Source organism: Martes martes, assembly GCF_963455335.1.
Source record: "Martes martes genome assembly, chromosome: 1".
In the NCBI taxonomy this organism is placed as follows: domain Eukaryota; kingdom Metazoa; phylum Chordata; class Mammalia; order Carnivora; family Mustelidae; genus Martes; species Martes martes.
The window spans coordinates 187227780-187239818 of record NC_137888.1 but is presented as its reverse complement, the minus strand read 5'-3'; the positions used below and the strand labels follow the sequence as shown (position 1 = coordinate 187239818).

The window sequence follows — 12039 nt, the reverse complement described above, 5'->3', positions numbered from 1 at the left end:
CCAGCCCTGTGAGGCAGGTCCTGTTATCCTGTTGGATGGGTGGGGAAAATCAGTTTGAGGGAAGACATGGAATTTCCCTAGGATCCCAGAGCTAGGATGTGCTGGAGTCTGAATTAGCAGATAGCTTGATTCCAGAAACAGAATCTCACCTGCTGCTCTAACACTGAACCATATACCTCCCAAAAGCATTGGTGTGGGGACAGGGTGAAATCTTGGTTACTGATAAGAGGAAATAATAACATGAGGTCTTAGGTTGGTATCATGCTTTACACAAAGAACTTCCACTTGAGCCCCATAGCAATCTCCTGAGGTGGGCAGGGTAGGTTTATCTTCCTCTAGATAAGGAAACTAGAGATCAGGGCTGCTAAGTGACTCACGAATAATACAAAACAGAAGCAGCACAGGCTTACTCAAAGTCTTCTGTTTTTCCACTCTGAAGCATTAAGAAATATTAGGATTGGTCTACATAAATGTCAGGAGTTCATAAATTCTTTCACTTTGAAAGGAAATCCTTTTTAAATTTAAAAATGAGGATCATGACACAACTTTGCAAAGGGAGCAACAAGACTAAGTTTTCAAGTTGTGAACCAGATATGATTCAGTTAAAGTCAGAGGTGCTTCTGGTGCCTTGGCTTAGCATCTTGTTTCATCACCACCACCCCCCCCAACCCCCGCAAATATTTGTTTTCTTATTGTTTATTTGCTTGCTGTATGATCAGATGAAACTCTGCTATAAAAGAGAACCTGGATGGGATCTCTGATTCAGAGCAGATTGGGAAGCATGATAGCATAGAAATCACTGCCTCCATGATGCACTCAAAAAAACAGAAGCTCAGAAAGGCCAAGTGGCTTGCCACTCAAGGTCATCCATCAGCCAAGTCAGAAATCAAATCACTTCTTTTGGTTTTGGTACCTTTCAGAGGCAAAAAGGTACAGGTTTCCTTCACTCTCCGAAAATGGAGTGTTCTTACAAAACCTTTCATAAGCCAAAATGGTGTCAAGTGAAGAAGCAATCACCATTCCATAAAAGTGAAAATCCTCTTTGGATCTCTTTTGGTTATTGAAAACAAGTACTAATATAGGTCTTTTCGTAAAAGCGAAGTGGCATCGAGTGAACTTCTGGATAGCAATGGGGGTGGTGGCTCGGGGTGGGGGGGGCAACCTGTAAACCGATTTAGGTTGGTACTTTGTAAGCTGGGAATTTAGAATTGTTTAAAATATAAATTTAATTTTACTCTGAGGGTCCTCTCTGAGTCTTGTGAATATCACTCCATCTTGGGAAAGAAAAGGCAAAAGGAGAAAGTGATGGCGGGTGTGAGTTGGGGGGAGGGCATATACAGGCCACAGAAGCACAGAGAGAGAGGCCTCTGCAGTACTCTGATCTTGTATTAGTGATCTGGGGACTCTTCGATTGACAACATGCAGCTCAGCAATGCATCCAACGAGAGACGGCATCTTTCCTATTTCAAATTATAAGTTACTGCAGAGGGCGGGAGAGTAGTCGAGGCAGTGGGCTGCCCCTATAGGCAACTTCTTTGCCACTCCATCTGCTACCCCAAATGCTAAATCTTAGAAACAACACTGCTGTGAAAGATTAAAATATATTTTCTACGACTCAGATGACACCAAGTCTTTTGTAGATGCCAAAATAGCTGCTTTGAAAAGAGTTGAAGAAATATCAATTAGGAACTCAGTCGAAGACACAGAAAAATTTATGTATCCCTGCTGGTCGGTCTCCAAAACTAACTGAAAAAAAAAAAAGATTGTAATAATGAGAAAATGAGATATATAGAGGCAGAAGATAAGGTCCTTTTAATTGCTGTTATTTTCTGGAATTTTGGGATAATGATTAATAGATTACAGGTATACAAAAGCAGAAGGAAACTATTTTATGGCATTTGTAATTAATTTTGGATTTTGGAGCATCTTTTTAAGCCTATACATGATTAATAGGAGGCAAGTTTCAAAATTTTACTTCTGGTTTAATTTTTTATGCTAACTCTCCTTAGTGACTGAATTTCTTAGTGAAAAAGAAAATTGTTTTTAAAATGATGTGAAAAAGTCTTGAAAATAATATACTTTAAAAAAATTCCTCAAGAGAATAGGAATTAAGCTCAGCGGCATATTCTTACAACTTTCATGAATGCAATTTATAATTACATGAATAATCACATAATCATAAGAAACACATTTAAGAAAAATTGCCTTGCAATGCAAGGTAAGCTTTTTTTTTTTTTTTTTTAAAGTCAAAGTGAAGTGTTCCTTTCCAATTTGGCAAAGTTCAGACTCTTCTGATGAAGTGATTCTAAACCCGAGATCATCAATGAATCTTTTATGAGACGCAGATTAATAAATTATTCCGTATATCCCGTTTCTGTTTTTGAGACTATTTTATCTACTATTTTTAATTGTTTGGCCTCTGGTTACAAGAAAAAAACCGGAATTTAAAATAAAAAGTAGTAAGAATAGATGTAGGAAATAGCCATGTCATTTAGAAAGGAAACAGATTTTCATTATATTTACATAAATGTCAATAATATGTTAACCTTGGTAAATTGCATAATATTGACAAAATATAGATATATTAACCTTAATCTTTAGAGTCAGGGCTGAGGCTTTTCCTCTGTGTAAAGTCATTTCATTATTTCCCCTCACCGTTCCCGTCTATAAAGTGGGATTAATATCATTTACCTTTAAGAAATAAAGTAACAATTTACGGTTTGTAGAAGGATATAAATGGGGTCTTTTGTAGGCTTCTGAAATTGATTAGCAGAAAGCCCAAAATGTATCTTCAGGAATCCAATAAAGACAGAATTTTTAAAAAGACATAATAGTTGTCCCTTGAATTTAAATGATTTAAATCTAGGCTTAGAACAGGATTTCAAGAAATGCTGATATTCTTGTTGGAGAGCTGGACTTCCAAATGTCTAAAGCACCATAAAAAATTCCCCCAAAGGGTGAAGAATGCTTTGAATACTACGAAAAAATAGAAGCTATCCAAACAAACAAACCCAAACCAGTTTAGCTTATGAAAAGCTAAGTGAAGTTTATTTACAAATCATTTTAATTTTTGAAAAATAAACAAAAAGAACACATTCATTTCTGAGAAAGAAGCACGGGGGGTCTTATCATCTGTGAAGGGGAGGGAGGGGGGAATCTTAAAGTCTAAGAAACCAAGGCAATTTTTACAAGTTCTCCACAAGCAGGTGCCAAACTCGATTACCCTCTTGGGAATATTTCTCATGTAGCAGCTGAAAAGGGGGAAGCTTAGCTAGGGAGGCTGGGGAATTGGATCTGTCTCTACTGATAACTTCCTCCCGCTCTGTCTTCTTTCTTTGGTAAGTAAAACTATCTCCACCCAGGAAATCAAGAACACATTTATAATTGTTAAAGGGGCTCTGTAACGGAGAAAAAGAGCTTCTCATAGAAAGGTAGAGAAATATTTTATTTTAAAAAAAAGTTATCAGGTTTAAATTGCTGTAGACCAAAGAATATACTTGCCAGGCAAGAATAGGAATCATTAAGTCTGTGATCCAAAGTAAGGCGTTGCACCATCTCAAAGAGGGAAGCGTGGTCAAAGTTACAGGGGTTGGAAGAGATAAATTCATCCATGCCATGTTTTTGAGCTCTATCTGCGTCTGTTCATTTATACATGTAGAGAGAGACACAATTTAGAGAAACACATCACATTTTCTTTGACATTTCAAATACACAGGAATTCACTAGGCATTATGAACGCTAGCTGCCCCCCGCCCCCCGCCGTTGCCTCCCACCAACATCCGCAAGATACACTTTTTACCTCCCATTGTCAACTTGCATCACTCACTGGTGAGTTTATTGCATTTAGGCAAAAATATATTGGCATCAACATGTTTATCAAATGATCACAACTCCAGTGCATTTATGTTGTTCTTTAAAAACTAAGCACACGACCATAACTTCGCCTGCATTTCACTAAACACTGAAAGCAGATCGGATCTTTGCTTATAAAAGCCTATTTATCTTTTTTTTTTTAGCTTTTTTTTTTAATAGATTCTGCCATTCCAGTGGTTATGTCTAGAGCAATTTCTCTACAATTATTGGGTTTAGCTGGAAAAAGGGGTATGCTGATTTTCAGCAATGTGACAATATTTGTATCCTCCCCTTCCCCATCCCCGTTGCCAATTTGGTTTCACAAAAGATTTGGGTCCCCACCCTCCAAAATTAAAAAAAAATAATAATAACAAAAGATTTTCCTTGAAACCTGGAGAATAAGTTAAATGGGAATTTAGTTTGTGATAGCCAAGGTCATTGCCTTATAGTATGCTTACAGTTAGCAAAGCTTATGAAATAGACAAACATATTTACTCAGCAAGGGCTATGATCTGCCATTTATTGTGAATTAATAGTCTCAATGTATTCACACTTTTTCTTACAGGGTGAAGGCTACAAGCAAACCCTCCTAAGGGCTAACTAATTAATCTCAATATGTGTAACTAAAATACTCTATACTCAGTCGGCAAAATAACTCAGAATTCAACTCAAGGGAGACCAAGCAAATCCCAAAGAGGTAGGAATGAAGATCCTATGTATTAAAGGAATCAGCTCACTCCACCTCATATTTACTCACTCTCCTGATATGCAGACTGCAAAGAAAAAGAATCTATATCAAATTAAGCCAGAGTTTATCCTTCTTCTCGCATGCAGTATTCTACCAGAATACAGGGACCTGCCAGGGATCAGCAATGCTGTCTGGACAGGAGGAAAATCAATTTCTGACTTGAGAGGGTGTTTGGATATATTTCCATACATGGCCTTCATCCCAGGCAGTTTTTCCTCCCCTTCCATACTTAGGGTATGACTGAAAAATTGAGGTTTGGTAGCAGGGTGACATTAAGAGGATGATTTCTTATCACATTATTGGTTTTGTGTATCCTTCAGACCTAAATCCCTGGTATGTCAGATTTTTGCTCTCTCACTGTTCAAGTTTTTATTTTACTTTTTTTTATTTTTTATTTTTTAAAGATTTTATGTATTTATTTGACAGACAGAGATCACAAGTAGGCAGAGAGGCAGGCAGAGAGAGAGGAGGAAGCAGGCTCCCTATAGAGCAGAGAGCCTAACGCGGGGCTCGATCCCAGGACCCTGGGATCAGGACCTGAGCCGAAGGCAGAGGCTTTAACCCACTGAGCCACCCACGCACCCCTCACTGTTCAAGTTTTTAAATCTCTAGTAATTTTCTATAGAAGAAGCAAGTGGTCAGTGTTTGAACAGGATGTGTTGTTTATGCCCTAGACACACAGAAGCAATGGTTTCCAGAAGACAAGTTGAAGAATGTGTATTTTAATAGCCAAATTGCTCCATTAAAATGATGCAACACAAGCTTTTGGAAGGGATCTCACATGTACGGGAATTATACTAGAAAGAAATCTCTTTGCTCCGTTAACTGCCTCGGGTTTGTCTTCAAGAAAGTGCTTTCAGATTCAGGTTAGGTGCTTTCTTTCTCTACGAGGATTTCTTTTGTTGGTTGTTTGGGCTCCAAGCTGGAGCCCAAAGTATTTCTCCTTTGACACAGGATGGTTAGGAAGAGAGGTGGCCACGAAGGTGATGCTGGGGAGGAAGCCTGCTGCTCCCAGACTGGCTGTGTGAGACTCCTCTGGCCCAAGGCACACATCTTAAACCTGCTCCAACTTTAGCTCTATGCCGGCAGGAGGGCACTCCTGCAGTCCAGGGGACACTCTCCAATCCATGGGACAGATTATGCCCTCCTCCCGCCCTCCGGTCAGTCCCAGGTCTGTTGAGTTTGGGAAAAATAACAATGGGACACACAAATTGCTCATCCTATTTCATCCTCATGAAAAGCCTCACCCACCTCGTGCCTCCCAATTTTAACAGATAGATGAGGCATTTTGGCTAGCACCAGCTTTTTGCTCTTGAATTTCTCAGAAGAGGCTTGCAAGCTGACAAATCGGCCCAGGCCTTACTTTGCCAGTTTGGCTCGCTATTTTATTGCTCTTCAATTACGATGGTGCAACCGGTCACTGAGCTCGGAGAGAAGGGGGCTCTTTTGTAGCTGTTAAAAATATGACACATGTTTCAAGTCTCTTTTTCGTTATTTGTTGAACCTCTTGAAAAGTTTGCAGTGAACTATTTCGCCTTGCTGCCTGCCCACTCAGGAAATGGATCTGAAAAGACAACTTGGCTCCTCTGCGGGGACCTGGATACAGACCCACTCCCCGCCTCCCCGATGCATCACAATACAGCTTCACCGGGCTAATTCTTGGCTGAGAGTACATCTAAAGAACAATTTCGCTTTTACTTACGCTTTAAAAAAGCAGGCTTACGGAAAAATATACTTAAAATCAGCCTGCTTTCCTTTTCAGAAAGCAACTCTGTCAACATAAAAATTCCTTTTTCCTTCTTCCTTTCTTTCCTCCCTCTCTGAGGGAGCCTGGGACTGCTTTATGAGATCTGGACTCTAGTTTGAGCTCTATTTTTAAATCAGCCGTGGGATGGTGGCTTGTTGTTCTCTCTGAGACTCAGTTTCCTTGGGTGTAAAATGAGCCGGATTTCCACTTTCCTTGGTGAGGTCACTGTCATTTAACCACCCTTAAGATCCCTTGCACAACTTCCACACGCCTAAGACGGAGCTGAATGCAATGGGAATTTCCAGAAGGTGTAACGAGCAGTCCCTGGATTTTGCTTATACAAAATCATCATTTACTCAGATTTAGGCTCATTATCTTAATGGTTCCAACAACTCAGGAGTGCTTAAAAGGGGGGCTGGCTCCCATGAAATCTTTGAGAATTTCACTGAGCTTATATTCGGAAAAAGAAAGAGGAGCGGGGGGCCAGGGATGCTATTTGAAGGTGTCAGAGGAAGGGATCTGATTTTTAAGCTCCATCCCAGCAGAGATATCTGTACTTTTGCTCTCTGCTGTATTCCCAGCACCTAGAAGGGTATACCTCAGTACCTGGCACACGGCAGACACCGGAGACATATGTGTTAAAATAATGAATTTATTTCATCAAAATAAATAAATTCACTACTTCAACAAATATTTTCTATTTCTTGATTTTATGAAATGTTTGTATACTAAATTCAACACAAACAGTGTATTTGAGCTAGGATAGCAGGTGGTTAAGTAGGTGGGCTTGGGGGGGGGTCACAAAAACTGAATTCGAAGCCAGCCTTGTCATTACTAGGCATGTGATGTGAAGCAGGTAGGTTGACCGGTGTTTCTGAGTGTGCTTTTCCTTGTACATAAGCTGAGAATAGTGTTGGAGTCTCCCCTCGGAAGGTTACTGAGAGGTTCTGCTGAGTCGGACTTGTCAAGCACCTGGACACCTAGCACATAGTAAGGACTCCATAAACCTTAGCTGTGAGCAAGTGGGCAGGTTTCTTAGTGCTCCCGAAGCCAGTTTGTTTAATGTTTTCAGCAAGCCAAGGATGTCTCTGCATTTATAGCTAATGTTAGTTACAGGTTGCTTCTTAAACCATATTGCTTCTAGGAAGCTGGGAGCATTCCCAGTCTCTCTGCTTTGTGCTTCTCCTCTGCCCCTGTACCACTAATTCCCACGTCCTGTCTCTGTGTTTTTGCTGGTTTATATTCCAATTTCTCAGTGGTCAGAACACCCACACACAGTTGAATCCCTTGATAGATAATATGTTCCTTGAGGGCAACTTTCTGATCTGTTCTTTCCCCTGCCGTCTCCCAGAGGAGCCAGGTCCTTAGGAGGTGTTTATTAACTGACTTTTTCTGACACTTCCATCCCAGGAAACTTCCCATTGACTTTATTAAGGAGTCACACACATGGGGATTCAGATGGCATCTTGCAAATCCAAAAGTGGGAACATGTGCTCTTCGGAGAAAAAAAAATCTTATAGAAGGAAACAGAATTCTAGGTGCAGGTGTCTTTGGATACCATTCAGATTGTCTGCCTGTGTCTCCATACATGTCTAGGACCATATGCATTACATATGTTGTCTATTTTAAAATAAAACACTGCAGTGGTCCAGCTGTTCCAAATTCTGTTTCAAAGAACTTGTGGGTGCTTCCCAAGCAACACCATATAGTCATTCTTGCACGGCCCCAGTCTGTTCTTCTACAGTGCGGAACATTACAAAATAGATGCTCCTTGCAACTCCATTTTCCCCCCATACAAGCAATTGGAACTGATTGATGAAAGAAAAAGAAAATTCCAATGCTGACATTAGCAAGGGGAAAACAGCCCAAAACAAAATATGAGAAAGTTACTTCCTGAATTCAGGACACCTTGGGATTGCTTCCTGTGCCAATGTTTGGCTTGTGTCAGTAGAATGAAAATGAATTTGAACACTAGGGCGAGCAAAACAGAATTAGGAGGGTAACGTGGCTGCTGAAGTCTCCAGTGATGTCTGGATTATCTCCGGCTTTGGGAAATGTATACCAATTCTCTTTTTCATTAATACATCTTCTTCTGCTTCTCCTTCTCAAGAAATCAAGGATTGACGGCATTTTAAGAACTGACTTTAACCCTTACATTTCCCAGACCTGGTTGAATAGTTCCTAAGCCTTCCTTGGTCTGCAAGAGCTCCAAATGTCCTAAAATTGGCTGTGTAATTTTATAGGCTCTGCAGGTAGGGCATAATTCAACACATCTTCCAAACAGTGCTACTTGTTTTACTTCTGGGGCTTAATTGCATAACAATTCTGAAGTCCTGTATAACATGAACATAGACAGGACTTCACACTAACCTTGGATGAATAAAGGTGATATAGGTACTTAATTACATTAAGAAACTTAAAGTCTTTTTAATGGTATCCATGACACAGAAACAGGCTGATGGACACAAAGACTTATGGAAGGCAGGTACATTTTTGAGTGGAAGCTCATCAAAACTTTACCCCAAGTTTACTCAGAAACAATTTTGGTTTGGCATTTAAGGAATGTTGGGAAAGTACTGGTTTCTAAAGTGATATGATTATGTGGATTTTATAACTCTCATTTCACCTACTTCATTCAAATTCAAGTGACCTCACTAATTGATGGCCCTACTAGTGATGTTGTTCTTTAACTGATCATGATGTTTGGGTTTATTTCATTTGTGATATTCATTTCCTTTTTCTTCCTTACAATTGGAAACATATAATATTTTTCATGAACTCTTATCTTAATCACAAACATATTTATGTGATCTTGTTTCAGATACAAAATGTTTTAGATAAGTTTCCGATAAGGTCTACCAGACAAATGTAATTTTCTTGGTGGGACTAATGTAGCTTTCAAGTTTTCATTTTATTGAGATTTTCCTATTACTCTAATAGCTGAGGGAACGAGGACAATAGGTCAAATCTCTCTCTTTATTTTGTAATATTAACATTTTGAAACTTTTCATAGGCTAGGGAAAAAGAAATTATGCTGTTGAAAATAATTATGATTTTACCATTAATAAATTCTCTAAGAGAGGCTCCTTTCTCTAATGAATCCCTTTTATAATAAGCTAGAGGTGCCACTTTATCACTGAAAAGTGGAGCACAGTTATGGCTGTTGTGACTCCTGATGGATGCTAGAGGCAAGAGAATAGCTAATGTGACTCTAAAGTCATTGTGAACCCAAACTGCAAATTAAAAGGTGACTTTGTATCTTTCTTATATGGAAAATGTGTGCTTGTCATATCTGCTTGACAGTAGAAAAGTGAATATATGGTTTGGACAATAACGAGCAATGACAGTAGTCAACCTCATCAGAAGACATGAAATAAAGAAATGACAATGATTGATGGCAGCTGGTTGTTTACAGATTTTTCTAGAAGAGTTTTTCTTGGCATGATCAAGTAACCAGAGGATGTTGAGCCCTGCCTGAGCTCTGCACAGCAAGCAAAAGATTGGTCCTCCTATGCCTGCTGTCCTTGAGAAACAACTTAACTCCTTCATGGTCCCCTTGACTCAGTCAAGCTATTTGCATGACCAAGAGACAATGGCTTCTCGGAAGCTACGAAGGGCCAAGTTGCATTCTGCAAAAATCCTGAATTTAAAACTACTATGGCAGTACACCCAAGGGGATAAACGTGATGTTTATTTCAAGTTAATTTTTATAATTCTTTATAAGACAGTTACTTTGAACAAAATTCATAACAGAGATTTTGTCAATGATCTCAAAATGAGTAAGTAAATGATCTGTAATTTTCCCTGCTGTATTAATTACATTTTCCATTAATTTACAGAGTACTCGATGATGACTTTACGTTCCCTGTGGCATGAGCAAAAATAAACTTTCTGTAGTTGGCTAATTAATAATGTATCTTACTGTAATTCACTATATGACATGAGTGTGCTCAGCTGATGAGTGAAAAATACATTTAAAATGTGCCGGAAGTAGTTCACAAAGAAATGAACCTTCATTTAACATGGACCATGTAGATCATATGGTGTTTGGAAAATTTTTGACCTGATTTGGAGAGTCTATTTCTTTTTTAAAAAGTCATTTACTTTTGCAACAAGAAGGAAAATGATTTACAGTGTGGTTTGGGGTCATGCAAATTAATTTGATACTGAGTTAATTCTTTGATATTGCATTCCTGCAAGGTAGCAACTGCAAGTTGACAATATAAGAAGATACAGTGAAACTCTCATGAGATAAAACTACAGAAAGGAATAAAGACAAACAACTATTTGGAAATCTACTAGGATAGCGATGCGTTGTTGTGCAAATATATGTAAATTCGCCCAGAACAGATTTCATTCAGTCATCTATTCACCCATCCTTTCTTTCATTCTTTAAAAAAAAAAAAAGTATAGCAAAATCCTAAATTCCCGCTATATTCACATTCTGTGGTAAGCTTTTAAAATGTCTCATCAGACATTCAAAGTAAAGTTAAATTAAGTATCTGCTTGAAGTGGCGAAAAAAATCTGTCTGCTAGCCAGGGGTACATTTATGCAAAACAAAAGAAAAAACAAAGAAAGGGGTAAAGAAAGCAAATTAAAGAAACAGAAAGAGTTAGAAGAAAGTACTATTATTAAACGGGCAGGAGGAATGATATGACCTACAATTTCTAAATCAGCATTCAGAATACTCAAGTACATATTTGCCTGCTCTCTTGACTGGTTTTTCTATTTCCTTCTAAGGTCATGTCTTCCCTCAATGCGTTGGGTGGACAGCTTTTCCCTATATGAATAAAGGAATTACAGATTCTCTTTCATTAGTAACTCAAATAGCAAAGAGAAAGGTTTTTCTAAGTTTTAAAGTTTCTTTTTTCTCTTATAGGTGTATTTTTAGAAAAATTAATACCAATATAAATGACGTCCCAAAAGCTATTGTTATCTTCGTGGTTGGAGAAGTAGCAGGGAGACATTCAAGACCAGAGGTCCAAACCCTCCATGGTATTGTGAGATTGTGAATTTGAAGCTTCTGTGAAAAAGCTACATGGATTCAATTGTGTCCTTAAGTTCCCGTTTTTGTGTGTGGTGGTCTCGTGTATTATAGCTTGCCTTTCAAAATTAACCCTTTATTGGGTCTTACTTAGATCACACCCTCAAGTCAGGTAGAAGGAACTCTTTAGTGTTCAAATAATGCATTTACTTTATTCACTGTATTCTACAGTTTCTTAAAATCTTATTTAGTTAACATCTTTGGGTGCCCTACCCCACCTTTCTATTTGTTAAGTTATCCATGGTTACCACCCCACAGGTACAGCTGACAATTCTCATCTTTGGAATGGGAGAGGAAAAACAACACATTATCAGAGTGCAAAATGATCTGTTTTCAGGCATTAAGCAGTCAGGTAGCTGTGAATTCCATGAAACAAAGGCATCATTGGCCATTTTGTTGTGATGCTGATTAATATTCTTGGAATGAAAAAAAATTAGGAGATGTTAGTGGTTGGCTTTACTCAGAGGATCATTTGATGCCAATATGAAAGCCAAGGAGAGGAGGCAATTATGCACACATCACATGCATCCTAGTTCCAATATGGAAGCTTACATTTCAAACCTAAGGTCAGGAAAATAACATGAGAAGTTTTACTACAAAGTCTAGACATGAGGGAGATTTAAGAGGAGAGGGAGGAAGCACATTGC

General features: G+C 38.7%; 1 protein-coding gene across 1 annotated transcript in view; it reads right to left on the bottom strand.

The window, feature by feature from the left end:
• CADPS (calcium dependent secretion activator) overlaps positions 1 to 12039 on the bottom strand; it is a gene marked incomplete at its 5' end in the record, with an annotated part of 471496 nt that overhangs the window by 137018 nt on the left and 322439 nt on the right. Inside the window, one exon of the mRNA XM_080812815.1 lies at positions 3502 to 3638. Coding sequence (XP_080668941.1) covers positions 3502 to 3638 — 137 coding nt within the window. The remainder of the gene's footprint in view (positions 1 to 3501; positions 3639 to 12039) is intronic.